Raw genomic sequence first — 25,730 nt, forward strand, 5'->3', positions numbered from 1 at the left:
TAACAGTGATCAGGTTGATGGAGCAAGGATAAATCACTCTATTGGCATAGTGATCTCCTTTCAGAATCATTCTTTGTTACAATTTTAAAGATATCCAGATGGATAAATCCTTCTTTCAGATGCTTGTCTAATTAATGTGTCAGTGTGCCTCAAGGTTATAGATCTTTTTAAGTAAGTATTTTTGTCAAGCTGACTTTTACAAGCAAACAATTGAACACCAACAGATCCTTATTTGAGCCCCTGGTGGAATAATGAATGAGGTCGGTCTTGGCACCATCAGTAGTTTCTGAATGCAGCCTGGCTGCATTTTCCTGCAGTAGTACCCTTACCGTCCACCCTGTAACCCAGCCCCAATCCTGACTGAAGAGCTAGCCACAAGAACTGAGACATCAAGCTAAAGGGCTATTGCTGGCGGCCACTGTGACATGATCTCTCTTTTCCTTCTCTTTCTAGCAGGCTCACAGGACAGCTTATTAGAAATCACCTACCGATCGACTGTGCCACCGGTGCTGTGCGATCCCACCACACCCAAACCCGAGGACATTTGCCTGCCGCAGCTGTGTGACGGATCAGACCTCTCCCTTCCACTGGGAAGTCCGCTAGGTATGGATGACTGTCTGGTAAAACTGGAGTGCTTCCACTTCCTGCACGATGAAAAGAGGTCCCATGAAGAATTCATGGGCAGTCTGGAGCTGATCAAGTTCCGAGAATCAGGAATAGCGTCTGAATACGAGTCTAATACCGATGAGAGTGAGGAGAGGGACTGCTGGGTAAATGAGGAGTCAATTCGGTTAATGAATGTGCTGAAGAGGCAGGATGTGGGGGATTGTCTGGATGATGAAATTGCAGTGTAGTAGCCACTGCTTCTATCATTGAAATGTGACGCGTTGATCTCATCCAATGGTCAATCAGTCATGTCGGAATAATGGCAACTGATTTTAGTCCTGATACAATTGATTTAAAGTGACAGTACTGCATTCTGTTTAAACTCAGCCTGTACTTTGCTTCTTTAAATATCTAGTTCCAAAGTTTTATAAAAAGGAATTGATGTATCATCATATTCTTTAAACGTTGTGGAATGGTAGAAGCTTACAAATGCCTAAAGAAGGCAAACCAAGTTACAATTATAAGCAATTAGTGAATCGGATCAGTGTAAGTAATATCTCTTTGAACTGAAGTATTTGCACCATCGATAAAGTGATTACTTGTATTGACATCACAAATGCTGACTAAGTCAACATTCTACCCTTTCAGCTGGTCATAGCATTGTTTTACTTGCCAATAGTATATTTTGTTGGTTAGCAATAGGTAGGAGTGCACCGTCTGTACCTAATTTACTTGTCGTTATCACTTCAGAAATAATATTGAGAATCACTTGGACACTAATGGCAAATATTTGAAAGGATATGTAGTTGTCGAATTGGACAGCTTCATGAAAACTATTCACTGATAACGCTGTGTCCAAAATAATCTAGGTGGAAACTGTATAACATGCAAAGATGTTACATTCCATATGTCTAGTGTTAAATTGGAAGTATTTTTGAAAATCACTGAACAAACACAGCAAGCTCCGATATCCTTTCAAAGTGTTTCGACTCCAGGTTCACTAATTAGCTACTGGTGGGGCTCATTACTAATTTGGGGCTCTGCCTTGAGAAAAAAATGTTTGAAAATCTTTTCATTTTCATTTTGGCTGCTCTGTGAACATCAATCATTTAAACATGATCATGAGATGTCTTCAAATCAAGAGATGGCATATGTGATTTTGAGTCTTCCCTCTTTCACAGGGCAAGTTTACCCACACTAATGGTGCATAGGGGAGCACATCTACCTACAATAAAGCTGGTTGCTAGTTTAAAGGGAGATTGACTTATCATCATTTTGGCAGACAAAGACTCAGAGGAATTGCACATTCCCTGTCATAAAGGGAAAATCTTGCAGTTGCTGGGAATCTGCAATAAACACAGAATGCTGGAGTAGTTCTGGTGGCAGATAGAGACACGGTTAACATTTCAGGTCTGGTATGACTCTTCTTTGGAACTGTTCTGAATAAGAGTCATACTGGACTCTTACTCAAAACATTCCCTGTGTTTGTTGCATATCCTGTCTGTTATGTTAGCATCATGTGCAATTAAGTTTCTCTGACACGAGGAAGCTAGTGTGTTGTGGTTTGATAAAATTTATCCCAAACAACTGAAGGTTTGAGGAGGGAAGGGGTTGAATGTTCTCCTTTTAGTCTGAAACAGTGTCAACTGTTAGGTTATAATAGACTTGAGGGAAATTCTTTGCATTCAGCTGCCAGTGGTTAGACTATTGACCTTCCCATTGATCACACTACAGTCTCCTGGATGGGCAGTGCGGGATTACTTGGCTCGATGCTTTACTTGTATTGGGAGTTAGAAATGTTGGTTCAAAGTGGATCTAAATTTTGACTTGTCATTCAACTGACACAATGAGGACACCCTCCATCAATCTCCCCTCAACCTGAGGAAAGAAAGAAAAAGCTTGCAACTTGTTTCTGGCCTTGTGGCAAACAATTTTGCATGTGTAAAGTAAAGCAGATGAAAGGTAAAGGGTGAAGTAGGTTAAAATAAAGACTCTCGATAATTGAAATAAATCTTAGAAGGAAGAGCATGGAAGGGTGGGGAGGGGGGAAAGCAAGCAGGGGCAACATTTTGGTTTTATGCAACAGATGATTTAAAATGATTCCAGTATGGTGTCTATATGGTTTATGACTGCAATATCTCAGCTAATTGACGAAGATCAAGGGATTTTCATGGTTAGTAAATTTTAACTAAATTCCTTTCTGAATAAAGGGAGGTGCAGAGAGCTCAAAATTTGTTGAAGATGTCATGACTCCAGGGTTAATCTTTCTTTCCAAGTATCACTGTACCAGAAATGGTTCATAATTCAAGCATTTGAGGACTGTTTTTTAAATGTGAATTAAGTTATGTGACATTCTAGAGCAGCAAAATAAACCTTGCATGAAACTGGAAGTGAATAAATTCTGGCTTGAATGGATACCAGCAGGGGATTACTGGGTGACTGTTTAATATTGGGAGTTAATTTCTGCTTACAAATCATTTCAGCTCCACCTTTGTGGTTTCTAGCATTATATAAATCTCCTTGATTTTATGCTACCATCCTGCAATCACCTTATCTATAATTCTAGACTTGATTGCATTTTTATAACCATTTTATTTATAGTCTGTTCCAGTACAGTGATACATTTTGAAAATGAGAAGACAAAGATGATGAGGAGCAGGTTTACGAGCTGCCCTTTTCAAAACTGCTGTAACTGAATGTGGTGGTTTCATTCTCCCTAACTATCCCAGAGCAATGTAAAGACTGAGCCTTGTCTTCTGTTGTGCCCAGTGCGGTATTTCTTTCCTGCCTGTTGATTCACAGACTCATTCAATTCTCAGATCTAATTTGGATAGCCAGAGGAATGAGTATGTTATGACAACGACCTGTAGAAGTGAGAATAAATGGGTGGTGGGCAAATGAAAACACAGGTCCATCCAGTTCATCTATCATCCTGGTAGTGGCCTTGTTTCATGACGTTGGTGTTATTGATTAATCATAGGAATCAAGCATTCTAGTGAGTCTACATCAGATATGAGGCAAGGAATAACCCTGTTATGGCAGAATTTCAGAGACACTGGACTTCCTCCAAAGCACACAACACTTTACCATTTCATCCCTTAAATTGCTCTAATGTTCTTTTGAAGTAATCATTCTATCCAACTGGTAGGGAAAATGAGAGTTTAGTTGAAACTAAAAGGCTGGAATGAAATCTTTTATTTTGCAAGTCTGTTGTTACACTGAACTCATGTCTGATTCCTCTAGGGACTGTTCTCTCTCATATAGCATAGAGAGTTGGGTCAGATGTAGGCCATTCAGCCCTTTGAACATGCTCCACCATTCTGTGTGATCATGGCTCACCATTCAGTACCCTGTTACTGCTTGCACCCTATACCCTTTGATCACTTTAATCCAAAGAACTATATCTGACCCATTTTTGAAAACAGTTTCTTGTGCTTTGTATGTGGACCTGTGAGAAAGTCTCTGTAAAAACTTTCTGCTTTGGCTGTGATTCATGTGAATGGGCTGCCGAAAAAAAAACTTCTTCATAGATTTGTTTTAAGGGATAAGTGATCAACATCCATGTCAACATGATCATCCACAGTGAGGATGTGGATGAATGTCCTTTGATCCTGAGTAGCCAGACTTTCAAATCCACAGACAGCAGTGTTGGCTAATCTGCCAGTGAACTGTGGGTGGAGGGACTGTGGTGAGAAGTGGAGTGAGAGCAGGGGTCAGAGGACACTCATGAGGGTGACCCTCAGAATATGCAGGGGGAGAATGTCAGTGAGAGAAGACAAATGGAGTTGTTGGGGGTTACGGCTGTTGACAAGACAAAGATATACGAGACACACAATCTCATGGAAGCCACAGAATGTAGGTTGATTCAGGCTCAATATGCCAGCAGTTGAGAAGGAACAAGGAAGTGTACTGAGAGGAAGTGGTAGGAATCCAAGGAGAGGCAAGTTTCCAGAGTGGGAGGAGATGAAAGGACCTTAGTTGGGAGCACAGAATGCAGGCCTCAGTCTGGCAGGAATAAACAATGGAGAGAGAAGTAGTGTAGCCAGATGTGTATGGCAAAAACAAAATTGGGTACATCTAAATAAAGAATCCACAAACTCACTGTGCAAGATCAACACCCTCAGACCATATAATTTGCAGTCTGAAATTGTTTAACTGCAAAGTTTACAATCTCAATTGGCAGGATCCACGCTCACATTCTACAGAAGCCAGTCTGAAACTGTTGAATTGACAATTTAACTTCAAAATCCACAACCCTGTTCTGCAAGGTCCGAAATCTTGATCTTCAGAATCCAGAACACAAAATGTGGAATCCACATTCTCAAACTGTGGGTATTACGGTCTTAAAGTTTAGAATCTCCAACCTCAAAATTACAGATCATATGAACTCTTACTTTTGAGTTCATGATCTTTAAACTCCAGGGTCCACAGGCATTGCTGTGCAAAATTCAGAAATTCAAACTACAGCAATCATAACTGAGCCTGCGGAATCTTTCAACTCACTGTAGAGTCCACAATCTCACCAAACAGAATCATTCTCCAGATTCCACAGTTCTTCTCTTCAGTCTCAATGTGGAGAATCCACACGTGCAAACGATGGAATCAACAGTGTTGCTCTCCTCAGTCCAAATCACAGTCTCACTTGGCAGATTTCCACAAACTCAAACTGAAAAATTCACAATCTCAAATTGCGGTTTCCATGATTTCAGTATCGACCAGCACCAGCAGTGGAAGTTAACAGCTTCGCTCTGCCGAATCCACTATCTCCAGTTTCAGAATGCAGGATCACAAAATGAACAAGGGTCAAGCTGTAGGTTTCACATTCACAGCAGAATTTCTCCCTGCCCGGAAACCTCCCGAACAGGGAATTACTTTTATTTGTCACTGCAACTCTCATAGAAACGTCCCCACCTCAACAGCGACACAACGGTGGGTATTTTACACCTTTGTATGGGAGGGAAGATTTACATCAGGGCATGAATTCTGAATCTTGACTCTTTCGTGAGATTGAGAGCAATAATACTAAATTATTGTATATATTGAGAAGTAGAAATATGTGCATTTATATAGCACCTTTCACAGTCCTCCAATGCCCTGAAGCCATTAAAGTATACTTTGAATTGTGGTCATTGTTGTAATGTTGGAAATACAGCAGCTAATTTTCCCTACACCTATCTCCCATAAAAAGTAAATGACTAGAAAATCTGTTTTTGTGCTGTTAATTAATTCTGGGAAGATATCTCCTTCGTATTTCTGACAAAGAGGGATCATCTTATATCCATCTGAGAGGGCAGATGGTCTCAGTTTATCATCTGATCTAAAAGGACTGCACCTCTAACAATACTGTACTCCCTTAATATTGCACTGAAGAGTAGGCCTTGATTTGTGGTGCTCAAATCCTGGAGTGGGGCTTGAACCCCGAACCTCAGAGGCAGGAGTGCTGCCAATTGAACATGCATTTGTACTTGTCTTATGCATCTTTATGCACATACTGTAGGCAGTGCACGCACAGTAAGTACAAGTTCACACACCCCTTCCTGTCATATTACACATTGAAGTGTTCGTGGATTAATTGATTTTAGACCACTTCAGTACCAAAACACTGAGCACATTCAATCAGACCTCAAAACTGTGGATCACTTCATGTCCACCCATTGCACCACACCTTGCATTCACCAAATTACCCACTCTTTAGAATCACTCACTCTAATGTGAATCTTTTCCTTTCAATCCAGAGATTAACAAGGGTGATTGGGCTATAAGTCTGTCAGCCTGTCTTTGAATAATTGAAGCATGTGAATTAACTTCATATTTTTAGCATCAAATAACTGTATGCTAGCACTCTGTCCATAATGGCGTTGCTATGTGCTTTCATAGATTGAATAATTTTTATTTTTGTCAACTGATATACCTAAAGCAGTAGAATGTGAACTAGTAATTTTTAAGCCCATCATTGTTTTACATCAATATTCATAAAAAAGAAGTTTGTTAGAAGCAAAGTTAACTTTGTGATTTATTTTTAACTGTACAAACATGTCGCAGTTTCTCTGTGGGAACTGAGCGCTCTTTAAACCACCTTACTGGTGGAAATTATAATAGGTTATGAATAATGCTGAGTGTAAAATGAAGCTTTATTAGCCTCACTGGGCCCTAATGGTGCAGAGGAGATTAAATGAAGGTCACCAGTGAAATGCCAGCATCATTAGCTCAGTCCAGCTGTGTGGCAGTCAGTCTTGTACAAATTGGATTTTCGGATATGTTTCTTCAGTAACTGCAAAGAGCCATCAATATATTTTTGAGGCTTGTTACAGATTTATTTGCAGTGGTTCACTTAGGTTTTTGTTTTGTGATCAGCCCTCGTCTTTTTTAAAAGGCACCTGCTGTTTGTGGTAGGAGCTATGTACACTTTGATTCACACCGGCAATCAATGTAGCAATGTGCTTTGTGCAAGAAGGTCTGTAGCGACAAATAATTAGCAAAACGCACTTATTTAAAAAAGATGGCTCTGTTAACTATGTTTTAGTTTTAAACAGAGACAACAGCATCAAAATACTTACTTTGCAGAAGCTTTAAGGCAAGGCTCCAAAGTGAAAGGGTAGATTTTACAAATGGCATGATAAATGCTAACCATTAATGTGAAAACATTATCGACAGTATGCAGTGACATATCTCAGGTGACACTGTCGTCGCAACGACCTGCAGTTCCTTTAACTCCATTATTCTTCGAACAATGAAGACTTGCCAAGCAGTTTCTTCCAAAATACTGCCCTTTAAAACAATGCAGGGATGAAGTAATAGCTGTGTTTTGTGTGTGTGTGAAAAATGATTTGAACTCTGAACAAACCTGCAGCAGCCGTTCCCCCAACCCCAGCACCATCCCACTTCCTACCAGTAAAAGCAGATGTGTTTTGCACTATAGTGTTTTATTTCTGGCTGTAAGCTTAAGTTTGTCACTTAGGGGCAAACTGTGGGGACTTAGCTCAAAATGTACAGAATCTTAGAATTCAACCATCGTGCTTGTGCCAAAATGATCAACTTGGTTGTACTCCCTTATTTTCCGATAACCCTACACATTTTATTTTAATTTTCTGTAAGATTACCCACTTGCATTTTGAAGATTGCTGTCAAACCTGCTTCTTCAAACACTGTATTTTAAATCATAACCATTCACTGTGTTAATAAAATTCTCCTCAACTCCACCCACCCCCACAGCTTTACTGCCAGCTATCTTAGATGTCTTCTGTTTATGAACCTTCCTGCCAGAATAAACACTTCCTCCTTGTTTCTAGTATCCAAACCACACCTAACTTTGAAGAGCTTCTACTCAATCCTCCTTTGCCTTCTCTAATTGCAGTTTCTCAAAATAGAAATCCTGAAACTTCACTATTTTGTTTAAGAAGGTCTGAAATAGGGAGAAATTTAAATCATTGGCTTTCATCAAAACAAAATACAAATCAAACTCTTCTGTACACGTGCAGAGTACTTTGAAGTTTAAAAAAATCAACTCGAGCTTTAACCTTGAGTAATGTTTCACCATTTACTTCTGAGGTGAAAACTATGGCAAATGAAATGGTTCATTCTAAAACCATTGCATTTTGAAAAGGAGCCAGTTTCAAGTTGTGCTACATTACAGTTCTTAATGGGCATTAATTCAAACAGATGAGCGAAGTCAGAAGAAGGTCTTAAGCTCAGAAAGCTGAGGTCACGTTTTTAATGGAATATGTTGAGTTGGTGAGATTAATAGATCAGAGCTGATGGATAACATTCCATTGCTGACCATTAGAGAAATACTGAAATCCTGAGAAAGATAGAGAATAAATTAGTTAAATCTTGATTAATTGTACACTAATAAGTTATGGTCAAGAGTGTGGTGCTGGAAAAGCACAGCAGGTCAGGCAGCATCTGAGGAGCAGGAGAGTCGACGTTTCGGGCATAAGCCCTCCCTGATGAAGGGCTTATGCCTGAAATGTTGATTCTCCTGCTCCTCAGATGCTGCCTGACCTGCTGTGCTTTTCCAGCACCAAACTCCTGACTCTGATCTCCAACATCTGCAGTCCTCACTTTCTCCTAGTAATAGGTTAATGGTATAGGTACAGTAACCAAGAACACAGTTGTCAAAGCATCCTCTCACACTGTCTTTGAGTGGTAACTTCCAGACAGGAAATGTGGCAAGACTGGGAGCGAGTATGGGAGGAAAAATAAGGACTATGACACTCTGCATTTCTCGTAGCGTTGCTAAGGAGGAGATAGACAGATTTTTAATTAGTAACGTGTCAAAAGATTATGGGGAGCGGATAGGAAAGTGAGGTTGAGACCGCGATGAGATCAGCTATGGTTGTATCAAATGGTGGATCAGGTTCAAGGGCCTGAATTCCCTACTCCTGTTCTTAGTTCTTATAATATAGGTTATCTGACAGCATGGCTATAAATCATCCCATAAACACATGAGTAATTAGAAAACTGGGCGGGTAAGTCCACAATCTGGAAATATTAAGGGGTACCTGAGTTTAAAGAACTGTATTCTCTCCCCCTTACTGTTTCATAAGAATAAATTCTCATATAGCTGGAATTGTGAACTGTGGGAAGTGTACCATTTTTCCCTCATTCTGAGTATTTAAAATCGTCCTGGAATTAGTAAGGATGGCCAGGGTTCATGCATGCCCATACCTAGATCTCTTCCATTATCTGTACAGAAATAAAGTATTTTGTGATGAAAAAGAATAGTATTTTTTGTACTAGCAGAGAATAGAAGCTATGTGTTGTCATTGAGTCAGCCAGAACTATCTTTTGATTTCTTACTTGTTACAGGTACATGTGGCCCTGTGCTTTACTCTGCTCTTTCCTATTGACTATCTCTGCAAAGTTCCACTGAATTCACCAATTATTGAAGGGAAATTAGGAATAGAATAAATCAGCCTATAACATTTTCCACACATATGCAATGGTTATGAAACTGGGCACTTGGTAATTGTTTTTCTCTTCTCTCTAATGGACTTTCACTGCATCCATAAGCAAGAAACAGCTGTTATTGTCTAAATATCATCGGAGACAACAGCCTAGTGGTATTATCGCTGGACTGGTAATCCAGAGACCCAGGTCATTTTCAAATTCGAATCCTGTTATGGCAGATGCTGGAATTTGAATTCAATAAAAATCTGGAATTTGGAGTCTAATGATGACCATGAAACCATTGTCAATTCTCAGAAAAAAAGCCCATCTGGTTCACTAATGTCCTTTGGGTGAGAAAACTGCTAACGTGACCCGGTCTGGTCTATTCCAAACCCACAACAGTTGACTCTTAGCTAAACTCTGGGAAATTAGGGACAGGCAATAAATGCTGGTCTAGCCAGCAATGCCCTCATCCTGGGAATGAATTAAAAAAAGGAGGCAAGGCTAGTTGACAGCCATCTGTTCTGTGGCTTTGCCTTAAAATCTTAACCAGCTAGTGGAGATTGTCAGCTTGTTCATTTCCTTCCATTTCTATTCCATGGGGTTGCCTACGTGAGCCTAGATTTTGATCACTCTTGAGCTGTTGTGAGAATTGGCCTTGTTAATGAATCTGCCTGCATCAATACAGATCAGCAGCAGAGGTTACCCAGTAAGAAGAAGCAGAGTAATACAGCAGGACTGCCTGAAGAAAGCAGAATGTATTTTAGGCTGACCGTACATGATGTAACTCAGAACGGATTTTTCTAATCTTTACTTTCAGGACAAGGATTTCAATCATCAGTTTGATTGTCTCGTTTTACAGATTTTGCTTTCAAACACTGGAAGCAAACAAAAAGGATTGTATTTGAAATAGCACCTTTGCAAAATGTATCAAGGTGCTCCACTTACAGAATCAGGGGCTGGGGTCAAGGATGATATTGGACACTGGGCAGGAATAGGAAGAAACATTTGGATCATAGAACAATCTATATGTGAACCGTAAGAAACTAAGGATTTGTGTAAAAGAATAAATGGAAAATGTGAAGAAAACATTGCCATTGAAACATAAGGATATAAACAATAACGTCTGGGAATGTAGGCCACTCAACCCTTTGTGTTTGATGAAGGTCATCTCTACTAGTGTCAAATCCCTTAATTTCCTTTCTACCTAACAATCCTTCAATCTCTAGCCTGCAGGTACTTAACAACGGAGCCCATGAAGTAGACAGTTCAAAAATCACACAACCATTTCAGTGACGAAATATCTCCTCATCAGTCTCCTAAATGTCAACACCTTAATATGAGACTGTGACCCCCTAGCCCTGGACACTCCAGCCGGAGGTCATTCCGCAAAATACCCCTTCACACCCATTAGGAATTTTATGCACCTCGATCATATCGCCTCACATTTTTCTGAATTCTCGCAAGGACTTGGGGAGTGCAGGTTCATGGTTTCTTGAAAGTAGAGTTGCAGGTAGACAGGGTAGTGAAGGTATTTGGTATGCTTTCCTTTATTGGTTAGAGCATTGAGTATAGGAGTTGGGAGGTCATGTTGTGGCTGTTGGAACACTGTGCAATTCTTGTATTCTTTCTATCTGAAAGGGTTTGGAAAAGATTTACAAGGATGTTGCCAGATTGGAGGATTTGAGCTTTAGGGAGAGGCTGAATAGAGGGGGCTGTTTTCCCTGGAGTGTTAGAGGCTGAGGGTGTGACCTTATAGAAGTTTATAAAATCATGAGGGGCATGGACAGGGTAAATAGACAAGATGTTTTCCCTGGGGGGGCAAGTCCAGAACTAGAGGACATAGGTTTAGGGTGAGAGGGAAAAGATTTAAAGGGGACCTAAGGGACAACTTTTTCATGCAGAGGGTGGTACATGTATGGAGTGAGCTGCCAGAGGAAGTGGTGAAGGCTGGTACAATTGCAACATTTAAAAGGCATCTGGATGGGTAAGTTCAGCAAAGGATGGGAAGAACCACATTTCTGTAATTTTCATATCTTATTGGAGACTACTAGGAGGAGGAGGAGAAGAAACATTGCTATTCATGCTGCTGGAGACCACCTCCGAGCCCCAGCCTACCCAATTATTTTGCATTGGGCCGTACAATTTTGGCGACCTCCTTTATTTCAACCTTGGCACCCACCTTTGGCATTCACTCTAACCCTACTCATTTGGACAGTTTCTGACTTGGCTTCTGAACCAGGATTGTAGGTATTCTATAAGTCCAAACTTGGTCTAGTTCCTGCCAATTCAATCAAATCCTGAGTGGAGCAAACATCTCCCCCCAACTTCCCCAAGTCGTCCGAACCAACCTGTGTCCCTGTTTGTTCCAGGACAGTCAAACATTAGATTAAAAATAGGGGCAACTTTTTCACGCAGAGGGTGGTACGTGTATGGAATGAGCTGCCAGAGGAAGTGGTGGAGGCTGGTACAACTGCAACATTTAAAAGGCATCTGGATGGGTACATGAATAGGAAGAGTTTGGAGGGATATGGGCTGGGTGCTGGCAAGTGGCACTAGATTGGGTTGGGATATCTGGTCAGCATGGAGAGTTGGACTGAAGGCTCTGTTTCCATGCTGTACATCTCCATGACTCTATTTGTTCCACGTCTACTCAGTCGCTGCTTATGCGGCACCCCAGGAATCAGCAGGTCAGGTAGAGGCACAGGAGCGTGTGATTTTCAGGTACATCAAAAGAAACACAAAAGCACACCTCCATCAGACTGCCCCAGCCATTCTAGTGCTTTCACAAACACGGGACCAGACCCCGTGAGAGATTTAGGAGTGAGATTGCGAAGTTGCTAATGTGGAGGCTCCACAGCTCATGACTCAGGATCTTTCTTCACATGTCAGTGTCCAAATGGAGGGCTACTTTGAAAAACCTTTAGGCAGACAAAGCTCACAGAAACCTCCATGAAATGAAAAAATTTCAGGCCATTGAGAAAAGATTTCCCCTGCCCCTTCTCCCTGCCAGGCAGATACCCAGCACCCCTTGGATGAACCTGTCAACAGAAAGCTCTTACACCAGTGCCAGGACTACAGGCACAGACATCAAGCAGGAGAGTCCTAGGCAAGGAAACATGCCCTGGATGAGAAATATATGTTGCACTCCTTTCCTTTCAGGTGTGGTGGACCTCCAGATTGCTGTAACTGTTGAAAAACCCCTTGAAATGAGCGTTCCTTTTCATCCTTTAACCTTGAAATAACAGCACACAGACTGTGTTTTCATATACGATCCTACAGAATGTGGAGCTGCCAGTGTTGAACTGGGGTGGACAAAGTTAAAAATCACACAACACCAGGTTATAGTCCAACAGGTTTATTCATGAATCGAAACCTGCAACCCATTCTAAGTGATTAAACACTCAACAGTAATCTGGATTTGTTCAATACATCGCAACAGTTGTGTGACACTTTGATCTTTTACTATAAATTCTGTGTCCTATGATCATGCCCCACTAGCTACCTGAGGAAGCAACAGCACTCTGAAAGCTAGTACTTCCAAATAAACCCATTGGACTATAAACTGGTGTTGTGTGAATTTTAACGTAGTCGCACAGAAATACAGTCAAGATTGTGGCGCTGGAAAAGCACAGCAAGTTAGGCAGCATCCAAGGAGTAGGAGAAACGACATTTCGGGCATAAGTGGCCGATGAAGGGCTTATACCCAAAATGCCAATTCTCCTGCTCCTCGGATGCTGCCTGGCCTGCACCACACTCTCAACTCTGATCTCCAGCATCTGCAGTGCTCACTTTCTCCTTCAAAAATATAGGCCTGTTTTCCATGCAGCACTGACTGCATATGACACTGGAATCAGCTGCTTTGCTCAAGTGCTGCTCCTGCATAAGAGATCTAGATTGGCAGCTTCTTTTGTTCAATACCCACTTAGGGATAGTGGCACAATTAAACAGGAATCTCGTTCGGCAGCATCTTTTGTTCAATGCCCACTTACGGATAGTGGACAATTAAACAACATTCCTGGGTTGTGTGGCTCAGTTCCATCCTGCCTTTAGAGAAGTTTAACAAACTTGTTCAAAAAGGGCCCAAGGAAAGGAAATAGAAGGAATTTCGGTAGGGAAATCATTCATTAGAGAATAAATGCAACCATGTTCTATCCCAGTAAATGTATACTTGACAGGCCATGCAAAGCAACTTTAGCATTCATGAGTATTTCTATAAGAAAGATTCTGCATGGACTTGGAGTGTGTATAGTTGTTCTTTGTTGGTGTAACCTTTATCAGGGACATATGACCATGTGGAATCTATTGGGGATTTCCATTGTTACACCTGTCCTCCACGTCGATCTGAAACATTAATATCTAAACTGGAGCTCAGTTATTACTCAGAGTATTCCAGCATATTCATTATTTTGTTCCCCACTTCCTGAAAGTGTTTATGTTCACTCCGATTTGATTCCTGAGTCAGTATGCCAAGTAGCTATGGAGTGGCTATTGATTATTTAACTGTGAGGAGCATTAGGGACAGAAATAGGCCATTATTCTGCCACTCAATTCAACTAGGAGCTTTGATCCATGTCCCTTCTTTTGACCAGCATAAGCCAACAGAGCTCATTCTTAAATTTTAAATTTCCCATTATCCAGAACCCTTTAAGAGAAGTGAGTTCCAGATTTCCGGTACCTTTTTACATGAGAGCGAACTTCTGAATATCACTTTTGTATGGCCAACTCTAATTTTTAGAGTATTTCCTCTTTCCTTGAGAACGTGTGTGTTTTTTTTTCTATATCTCTGCTCTCAAACGTCCTCTTAAAGTATGAATTTAGAGGGCCACGGAAATAAGGCTGGAGATTTGGACTAGTTGGACAGTTCTTTGGAGAGCCAGTACAGACGCAATGGGTTGAGTGGCCTCCTTCTGTATTGTAAAGCTCTATGACTAAATAATTAAGTACTGTGATTAGTTGACCTCTCATCCTTATGTCTTAAGGCAATACAAACCAGGTTTATGGAAGTTAGTCTCCCAATTTAATCCTTCCAAGCCTGGTATCATTCCAGTGTTCCTAAGAGTGACTGAAGACTGATGTTTGTAATCCTCGGACTGTAAGTCTGCCCAAATGGTATAAATCCAACTGGAGGCAAAGACCGATTCTCTGGGTCAAATTCTTGTTCATTATCACTGCGATATTTGCTTTGGAGTAGTTCTTACTAACACAGCGAGAGTTCATTGTTGTCTTCTAACTCTGACTCTGTACACTTGGCTCCTTCTGACTTTATTTTCTCGGTATTGTAAGTGCACTTACTGTGTTGCTGACTTCAATCTGCTTTCTGCTTAATAAACCTACTTTTGTATTCACGTTTCTGTTTCTTGTATCCTTCTTCCTTGCTTTTGTGTACAAAAAGGTGGTGTTAGAGCCAGTTTATTCCTTTCAGATTTCTCGATGTAAACCACATTAATGCAATAAGACTCCATCTTGTACAGCAGTCAGGACGTGTACAGTATACAGCTACACAGGATTTTCAAGGCTGTTTCCCCAACTGTGAGCAATCGTGTACAAATGTACCTCTGTACTCCTAAAAGGGAGTTGATCTTGCAGCAGTGATGGGCTGGGATACTTCAGTGAGGTCCCACTTTGTCAATTTGTGCTTTCTGACAGCAAGTAATCTCTCTGAAACACAACGATTGCAGAGACATCCCTGAGATCAACTTCTGGCATTGTGAAGTGATTATAACAATGCTTGTTTTTTATTTCCCTACATTTTATAGTGACTGTTATTCACCCAGGGCAGGTTTTTGCTCTCCTTGTTCAGTCTACCTCTGAAGCATCATTTTCCCAAGTGACCATACATGAGCTGGTAGTTTGTTTCCACGTCTCATCTGGAGTCACCAGGGTTTGTTGGGAGATTACAGGGTATTACAAAATATGTTGTGCACTAAACCTGGCCATTCAGTCCAGCTAATTCATACTGGTGCATGATTCTCCTCCATCCATTTTCATCTCAACTTATTCCTTTCTCCCTTATATACTTGTTTAGCTTAAGTTATCTGTGCTATTCACCTTAGCCGTTCCATGCGGTGGAAAGTTCCTATAGTTATTACCTATTCTTTATTTGTTAACATCACTGGCTATGCTAACACTTAACTTCCATCTGTAATTACATGGGAGAAAATGGTAGTGAGCTTTTTCCTTGAACCACTGCTGTCCTGTCGTCTCTGTGTGTATGTGCATGTGTGTCTGTCAGTCTGTGTTTTGGAGGGAACTTGCAGGTGCCGGTGTTCCTATGCAACTGTTACCCTTATCCTTCTTATCCAGAGCGTGGGTTTGGGAGATGCTTTGAAAGAACCTTAGTGACTGCACCTAGGAAATCAATGTAGAAAGGGGAGGAGATAGGTTGCTGAGCAACAATGGTACCTTTAGTAACCTTCATTGGACTGCATGGAGAACAGTATTCTTGCAGTCCTGTGGCCAAAACATACAGCTCATGGAAATGCAGCAAATGTTGGGACAATTCAGTTCACAACAACTTAAAAACCACACAGATTCATGATCTTGCCAATATGGTTAAATTTCTGATTAAAAGCTGAAGTTCAGTTTGATATATTTAGGGTTAAATTAGGAATTTACTGTGAACTCTGGTTTGGACTTAACCAGCATCAAAGTATAATCTTTGCAACACTGTGTTTGTCCCATAGTTCTATTTATCACCGTTATAAATGAAAACGTAAAAGCTGTTATTACAGGCTCTTTTAGTTTTGTTCCATCGTTCATTATGAACTATAAGAGTCAGAAATTATAGACCACTCACTGAACTATAGCTTTGATGCATTGCAGCTGACACAAAATCTGTCATTGCATATATTCAGTCTACACTCTCTGTGTGACTCCAGTTTACCTTTATGGTGAAGAGGGGCATAGTCTAATGAGATGTTGATATACACATTGAACTAATGAGGTAGCACAGAAGAATAGCACGAAGGGTAATGACATTCATAATTTAGATAGACGGAATGGTAGGAATATTGAATAAGGAAACCAGGAGCCTAGTGAATAATTGGGGTGACAAGTGAAATGTAGGTATGCCCAGTGAAAGACATTGAGATGAAATAAATGTGGCACATAAATATGTTAAATGTATTGCTGAACAAAAGCAATAAAGACGGCAACTTGTATTTAAAAACCATCCTTAATGTATTAAAACATTCCACTTCACAGGTGTGTTATCGAGTAATGTTTGACACTGAGACAAATAAGGAGATATTAAAATAGATATACAAATGGTTGGTCAGAGAGGTTTTAAGGAGCTTCTTAAGTGATTTATAATACAGCATTCATGGAGGGAAATTCAGAGCTCAAAGTCGTGTAAACTGCAGGTACAATTGAATGGAACAAATAATATTGGGTAAAATTGGGACTGCCCAAGAGGCTAGAATTGAAGCAGCACAGATATTGCAGAGGGCTGCGGGACTGGATGGCATTATGGAAATATGGAGGGATGAGGCCTGAGACCTCAAGGTATTTAAAAACAATAAGGAAAATGATTAATCCGAAGTTGCCTATCAGAGAGTCATTATTGGTCAATGAGAGCAGCAGTGATGAGTGAACAGGACTTCATGTGAGTTAGGATAAGGACAGCAGCGATTTGGATAAACAAACATTTCCAGAAGAGGAAAAGTGTGTGAACAGCTAGGATTACTTTAGAATAGTCCATTCAAGAGCTAACAAGGGTGGAATGAAGCGGTGAATGAGGTTGAAGGGGTTAACGAGTTTTTAGCAGCAGATATACAGTGACAGGAGCAGACTGGTGCAAAGATAGAAGTGGAAATAGGTACTAGAAATAATCAGAAGACTAATGAGAGTGATTGATTGTAAACTAGACAGTAAATAAATGTCAGTATGCTTAAATTAGGGATTAAATGTTGGGTCTCAACTCGTCTTTCTGTGAGGAATTTGTGTCTGGTGGATTTGTGGACAGATCATGAGGGATTCATGCATGGTGTTTAAGTAATACTGGACGTGGGTCTGGGACGCAACATGTTCGAGGAATTTGGAGAAGAAATGAAGATCTAGAGATGGGAATGTGGTGCACAAGATAATGGGGATCAAGGATGACTGATAGAGAAGAGGAGTGTTGATGTCGGATTAGAAAGTGAAAGGGGGACATTCACTGAAAGAGAGTGCGAGAGAGTCAGTGGAGTAGTGGCATCTGTCTCTCTAAGGAAACATTGGACTGTGCCCAGGGTGTGTGGCATCTCTGAGGCCAATTCTGCATGGCAATACCTTCCACAGCTGGCACAGCAGAATGGCATTGGCCCCTTAACTTGTCACTGACCTTCTCCTTATGTTCAGTCTATCCTTGAGATGGTTTAAAACCCATCTCATTTCTCCTTCAGTATGAAAGGAGGTAGAGCCATATTGAATTCCAACCATTAACTCAATTTCTCTCTGTCCACAAATGCTGTCAAACCTGCTGAGTATTTTCTCCCCCGATGTGTTTTGTGTTTGATGAACAGTTAGACTTGTTGAAATTAGATAAATATGTAAAGCTAAAATAAATCAAAGTATGTGCTGATACAGTTAAACAAAATGGGATGGGAGACGGCTCAAGTGAGGCATTAACTCCAGCACAGGTCAATGGTTTATTTCTAAGGATTGAAATAATGAAAGTTTTCAACTTCTGTTGAGTTTCAGGCCTTGGTAAGAAGGAGGGGAGAGTGTAGTTGGCTTTGATGGCGCGGTGCCCAGTGTGTAATTCAGAATAAGGCCAATACCATTGTCGTAGACATGTATCTTCCTTCTTGCTTACCCCTGAGAGTGGGCAGCAATGATAGACCAAAGAAAAATTGCCAGGAGTCCAGGTCAGAGTGAAGCATCAGCAGGTAATGAGCCCAGGACCTGCCTTCAAACAGAGCACTAACGACATGGCATGATAGGTGAGAAAGAACTGCTAAATTTCTAAAGCAGCACAGTGTCAAAGCACAAAATAATTATGATCAGCAAACTGGACTTCACAATCTGACATGGAGGGAGATCATAGTGACGTAATAAGATTGAATTTGGGGAATCCAAGATGGCAGCGATCTAACAGGGCTGCCTTGCTGAGCTCTGCACCATAACTAAGGCAAAGTGGTGCTTTTTCCCTTCTCAACTAATTTTGAATTTACTCAGAGGCTTGGAAGGGAGCTGCAGACCAGAGTTTTGGATTTAAATAATGCTTAACTCTGAAAGCATAAGGAAGGAGCTGGCTTGGTTCTGGTGGGCGATGTGATTATTTGTTAAGTTTACTTGAGGCTTCTGATATGTTTTCCTTCTGTTTCGCAATACAAGGAGCAGCTTCTGTCAAAGCGAGAGCACGTCCTCCACTTAAACTTCACTTTGGAGTTAAGTGGCATGTGGGCATTGGCATCTCATTGGGCAGGCAATTCCGCCTTTTTCTCATTGGGGACATGCTGCTAGAAACTATTTAGGATTCTATTGTGACTCTGTCTCTTCAAATGATGGATAATATCAGTAAATCAGATGGTACTTTTAATAAGCTGAACTGTTTTATTCATTAATGGTTGTTTCTAACCGAAGGTATTGAAGAGTGTGATACCAGTCACCAGGAATCCAGAAATTGCTCCCAATGAAAAATCAAACAAAGTATTCAGGCATGTTATTTCACTTTAAGTTTGAGATGAAGTATTTTTCAGGGAGGGAGGTGAGAGTGGAATTCTGCTCCCAAGTGGAGTATGGTATCCATGTGCCTTCTGTTATCAAATGGGCTGGGCCTTTCCTGTCCAGAGGCAGTGTCATTGGGAAGAGTGCTCCATCCCCATAGCCTTGCAAATTTATTTCCTTCTGAAATAAGGAATTGGTACCCTTGCAATTCATGGGGAACCCGCCCCTGTTATGCAGGTCATTTTTACCCACTAAGAGATCCCAATATTCCAAAAATGTGACTCCTTTCCCCCTGCACCAGCTCCTCACCTACACATTCATCTGCTCTATTATCCAAATCCTACTGTCACTAGTACATGGCACTGGTAATAGTCCATATATTGCCACCCTCAAGGACCTACTTTTTAACTTCCTGCCTAATTTCCAATATTCTTTGCAGAACCTCATCTCTTTCTCCACCTCTGTTTAGTTTATGAGAAAGTGGTTAGAAAATATAATGGCACTAAATTTCAATTTGAATGCATTTATTATTTTATTGTCACGGACCATTGTGATCCATGTTAATAATAATGCGAGCTATATGTGTTTTCATTAAGCTGATGACTGTTCTAAAATTCTTGTATGAATATTCCGTACATTTAATTTTTTTGCAATTGCAATCTCACTTCAGGTAACTATTGCAAATTTTGATTGTGGGGACAGGTCTGAAAAATGCAAAAATTTAAATATTGGATTGCTTGATTCTGATGAGCGCTTATTAAATATGCCAAATTTTTGATTGTGTGTCTCTTAAAATATCACAATTTTTCTGTTAGATATAGCGTGAAATATCAGTATGTGGTGATTAGATCTTTGTAACATGAATCATTATTATTACTGAATGTGTAGGAATCTTTGACTGCTAATTAATCATGCTTTTCTTGCTGTGAATTGCTCTCCCTTACTTTCTGTTGCTGTCTGAGCCCTTCTTTTCCAGGTAAGATACTTCTGCTGTTTCCTCTTAACATATTGTCTGTAAACTTTTTTTTAATTGCCTCTCTTTCCTTCTCATTCTCTTATCAATGATAATTATTGACCAGGGTTTTTCGCTAGGTTGGTCCAGATCTTTTTCAATTGATCAAACAATGCAACGGTCAGCAGAATTTAAAGTAAAGTTTGCATCCAGTGCAAACCTGGAATCTTTTGTGTTTATACAAAAGGAAACTGACCAGAAGACTAACTTGCCTATAAATCTGACTGTAACCTAAGTTCAAATGAATCAGGGTAGCAAGATTTCCTGGCTGGTTCCAATTTACAGCTCTAAGAGTACGCTCCAAAATTGATTTTCCTTAGTAATTTAGAATTAAGTTCCTCGCAGGTAGTAGATAAGGCACAGAGTGAGAACGCTCATTATTTTGCGATAAACCCATTCTCAGCAGCGTTCCTCAAACTGTGACAATTTACCAGTCTTAATCACACCAAAGAATTTATCTTAGGTTCTAATTTTAAAAAACCTTATGTTCTAAAATGGTTGCCTAATTGTGTAGTCTCTGGGTGGATTTTGCATTAAACAAAATACAACTTACTTTAAATAAAAGATTGGTTGAGAGTGTGGTGGGGGGGGCGGGGTTGGATGAAACACGCTTAAAAACTAGTACTGTAGATATATTGGGGTGCTTTGCAGATAGATTGCTGACTTTGCCTGAGATGGAAACTGCAGGTCAATGTACATGTGGTTACTCAATGAATATGAATTGTTAAAAAGAATTGATCATTGTAACAATCTTTGTTGTTTGACTGGGTGAAAGAATTAAGCTATTGACTTTTCTTTATTTCCTTTGGCAGTCGATCAAAGCATGTTTGAGAATTCTAACACAGCTCCCACCCCCAAACATCACCATGGCAAGACCGTCTCCACCAAAGGAGTCCTTGCAGGCTCCTCGACAGCCATAGGTGCTGAATCAGGCGGGAAGTCGGGCAGTGGAGGCATCAACAGCCAACATCTTAAGAGTGCCTTCAATTTGGGGAAGGCCATGGGGGCAAAGGTCAACGACCTGCTTCGGAGAAAGGAGCAAAGCACCACAATGGAATTTGGTGTGACCGAAGTCAACAAGAACGCAGAGGGGGCTGTTTCAGTGGTGGGCAAAGATGACAAAGGAGCTGCGGTCAACAATGGAATGTAAGTCCAACCTTTTCTGGCTCAGTGTGGATTAATATCCTGATCACAATGAAGGGAATGTTCAGCTGGTATGTGGCTAACACAGCACAAGCATTCTGATGTGCTGAAAGATGTGATGGTCATTACAGACTGTTTCCTTAGTAAACTATATGAGATGACAAAAGGTCACAGTGCAGAAATAGGCCATTTGGCTCAACTCGTTTGTGTCAGTCTTTTTGCTACTCTCAATCCTTTCTTCCATCCTGATTCATCGAACTCCATCCTCATTGCCTTCTGGTCCCTTCTGCGTCACATGTTTATCTAGATCCTCCTTATAATATTGTTATGGATCAGACCAGACCCCCCTCAAAATATATTAAGAATGTAGCCCAGACCCTAACCCTTAAGTTAAAGGTAAATGTAAGGTGCTGTGTTCCAGATGCAATTCGATTGGTCAAACCTCTCGATGTTGAGCAAAATGCAATTTATTCATATACTATAGTCAAATTACAACAGCAGACAAAAGAAAGGAGGAATTGGAATAACTTTATTAGAATATGTAACAGAACAATAGAAACTGTAACTATTATTCAGTAACTGTTCTAATATAATAATATCCCATAAATACACCCTTCACAAAAGGCAAATTCAGAACACAAATTGTATCAAATACAACTCCAATAGCTAGCCGAGAATACCCACTCCCCCCCCACCACCACCACCATCACCACCCACCACCACTACCATCACCACCATCTTGTGGCTGTAACAGAGAGACCCCAACAGCAACTACTGAAAGCTGAACCTAAAATCCCGGGTTCTGTGGGAGCTCTACCCCACCCATTCAGGCTACTTCTATTGTGACAGCTTTTTAAAAAAGAAACCCAAGGTTTCACAAATTGTTTGCCTTGTCAGAGACTGCCTGTTACCTGGTGCCCAGTCTGTCTCTCAAAGAAATCAGGACCTCTTGAAGCATCAGTATTGTCAGATATGTTTTTTAGATCAGCAAAGTAGTTGCATTGGTATGTCTGGCACAGCCCTTCAAAAGTAAAAAATGTGGAAGTGATTTTTGCAGATTTTGGAATGTTCCCATATGTTTCCATGTTCTTGTTGTTCCTTGCTGTAGGTTCCCTGGCTCTTTAGTATCGCTGGCATTGCTCCCCATGTACGGGGAACAGTGACTTATTAAGGGCGTTGTGTGCTCGGCCCTGTTCCCTCAGCTTTCAGCTGGGCGAGTGGGAGAGAGCATGAGGCTGCTGCATTCTCTCAATGTGGGGGAAGGCATTGACTTGCTACCAACCCAATGACCTGAGAATTTGGTTTCATTCTTGCAGTCATCACACGGGTCATAGGAGGTATAAATCAGTAGCTGTCAGAATACATTTAAAAGCAGGCAGCAGAGTTTGAGGCCAAGCAAAGGGGAACTTCAAATGATGGCCAGAGTACTGCAATAAAATTAGACCTAATTGACAGACCAGGGAACTGTTCCTCAGAGGAGAGCAGTACAGTATCATTAGTGGGAAAAATGGTTGGTCCAAATAGTAGAAACAAGTTAGAATTATCCATCTCATTGAGCCTGTACCATTATTATACTAGCACAATTATCTTGTCCACCAGGCTTAAACACAGATGGCCCTCTATAATAGGAATGTCAAGAGAAAATAATGTCCAAGTGTAACATTGGTCATGAAGGTGGCTCCCATTGGCATACACTGAGTGCTGTCTGTCAACTCGCTTCTCATTGACTGCAGGTTTGTACACAGCCTAACTCCAGCAGAGTACACATTTAGATTACAACTTATAATAAATATTGACTTCATGCCTAGTGTACGGAGGCTCATTATTCTATACAGTAGTCTAATTGAGCTCTAAGGTTTCATTTAAGGTCATCGTTATCTTTCAGCCTTTATATCTTTTGAGAAAAGACACTGAGCTTCTTCCGAGTGTTATTATGGCCTTATCATCGGAGGTCTTTCATTTCTTGTGAACCTATAACCCTCAATCCTAATTGCATAGCTTTGAGCTGATAAGGTTAGATGAAGAGGAGTGAGAGGAGCCTGTTGTGAATCAATCAGCCCAATGTTAATGAATCGGGCACATTGGCCTTTCAATGCTATAGATATTATATGACTGCATCCTATAGAAGGCTCCCATCTTCAATGGAGAATACACATAAAAATCATTCAGGCACAACACAGCTGCATGACGCAGGATCACTTAGAGCCATAGAGTCATAGAGATGTACAGCACGGAAACAGATCCTTCGGTCCAACTCGTCCATGCCAACCACATATCCTAACCTAATCTAGACCCACCAGCCAGCACCCGACCCGTATCTCTCCAAACCCTTCCTATTCACATACCCATGGAGATGCCTTTCAAATGTTACAATTGTACCAGCCTCCATCACTTCCTCTGCTTTATAGTGTGGAAACAAGCCCAACAGGTCCACACCGACCCTCCGAAGAGTAACCCACCCAGACCCATTCCCCTATTACTCTACATTTCTCCTGACTAATGCACCTAACATACCAATTTAGTATGGCCAGTTCCCCTAACCTGCACATCTTCGGACATGTGAAATCTTCAATCATGTAGCACTCCCTCAGTACTGCACAGCAATGTCACCCTAAAATTTTATATACACACAACAATGAGGTAGTTACCAATGGTCACACAGAATAAGAGCTGCACTGAAAGTGTCTGCTTTCTTTGGCAGCATCGGGCCACCAAACTAAGGCAAGCACCACTCCTCCTTTGCTGTTTGTGTCACAGTGCAGCAAATAAAGGAATAATAAGTATTCATAATACTCACATTTTACAAACCTACATTCCTCTGAGCATTTACATAAATGCAATAAGAATTTACAACATGACTCTCCTAGTAAATTAGTAGTAGAGGTATTAAATAACACTATTAAGTCATTTTTCTCGGAACCAAACAAAAAGGCTCATATAATGATTGAGCATGTTTGTATTAAAGTACTTCTTATGTTTGTCACAGTTCCAGAATGGCATAGTAGCGTTGCTCATCCCACTGCTCTGGCGCCTATGTTGGGCTTTTCTGTGGCACGCTTTGGTTCTGCAAGAGCACTGAGATCAGTTTTTCTTTTACAATCAGTCACATCAAAGGCAGATTTATGGATTAAGTCAATGCCTGGTCATAAATCACTGATTGAATGTACTCATCACTCTGTTCACAGTTCCCTTTCCACTCAGTCTCGGGTTCAGTTGGAGAGGAAGATGTGACAGCCTAATGTGTCTGTCAAAGGTCTGGGTAATGCAATCAAATGGCATTAACCTGCCTGAGCACACTGAATACTGTACTGTTCCTGAGACACCTGCTCCTACAGACAGACAGATTCGTTCCTCATCCATTGCAACCGAGCATTGTTTCTTCTGTTTATGCATTGGCTACACTTCCAAAGTATGTTATTAACTATAAAGTGCTTTGGGATCCCCTGAGGTCATGAAATATGCTATCTAAATGCAAATAATTCTTCATTGTATTCTACTGAAATATTGTGCTAAATTGCATCTTATGCAGATACACAAGAGAAGGTGCATTTAAAGTTCTGTATCACGATCACCAAGTGTTTCTTATATAATTTGCAACTTATTTGTCATCTCAGATAGAAAGTCAATAAATAGAATCATTTCACCACAATAGGGTGGTATTTGATCCATCAAGTCCAGGGCAGTATGTTTAACTTGGATCTTAACTGTTAAGCATGGCCACTGAAGTCATGGTATTTCTTACTGAATGTTATACACTGAGCTGGGGGGATTGGTAAATGTACCTCCATCTGGATTTCATGGTCAAATACACAGCAATTATACTCATTTTACAGAGCCACCTCCTGAGCTCATATCATTGTGACTTCAGCATTGCACTGACTTCTATTCTATTGCGCTCCGCTGAAAGCAACATTGCTATACATACCACCCATGTAGCACCTTTCACATCAACAGGGCAACGCATGTCTCACACACAATAAATCCAAAAGTGCAGTGATCAGTGTTATGTAGGTTTGAGCAGCTACCTGCAATCATAATTTGCTTTTAACCTGGATGCAGTACACAAATGAATTTATGTAAAATTTGACACCAGCCATGGAAAGAGACATTTGGACAAGTGACTACTTACTCTGCAGGCTGCTCTGCAGAGGCTGATAGCTAAGGTCGGTACCTATCGGGAGGGCCTCAACCGGGACCTTGGGTTCTTGCCACATTACAGGTGATCACCATTGCACTATACATACACACAGATATTCCTACACACGCACACTCTCACATACACACAGACACAGGTACACACAGATGCGCACACAGACACCCACACACACCCTTATACACACACACACTCCCACACTCACACATGCACCCCCACACAGACTTAAGGACACTCTGCACTCACTACACACACACTCACACATGCACTTTCTCA

General features: G+C 40.9%; 1 protein-coding gene across 5 annotated transcripts in view; it reads left to right on the forward strand.

Annotated features, from left to right (window-relative positions):
* Positions 1-25,730, forward strand: part of nos1apa (nitric oxide synthase 1 (neuronal) adaptor protein a) — a 368,693-nt gene that overhangs the window by 337,220 nt on the left and 5,743 nt on the right. For 2 of the 5 annotated variants that reach the window (XM_060830167.1, XM_060830169.1), the window contains 2 exons: positions 454-603; positions 20,971-21,304. In XM_060830167.1, coding sequence (XP_060686150.1) covers positions 454-603; positions 20,971-21,304 — 484 coding nt within the window. Of the gene's footprint in view, positions 1-453; positions 855-20,970; positions 21,305-25,730 lie in introns of those variants that run through there. The other 3 variants (XM_060830171.1, XM_060830172.1, XM_060830168.1) reach the window with 2 other exon arrangements.

Source organism: Hemiscyllium ocellatum, chromosome 9 (assembly GCF_020745735.1).
Source record: "Hemiscyllium ocellatum isolate sHemOce1 chromosome 9, sHemOce1.pat.X.cur, whole genome shotgun sequence".
In the NCBI taxonomy this organism is placed as follows: domain Eukaryota; kingdom Metazoa; phylum Chordata; class Chondrichthyes; order Orectolobiformes; family Hemiscylliidae; genus Hemiscyllium; species Hemiscyllium ocellatum.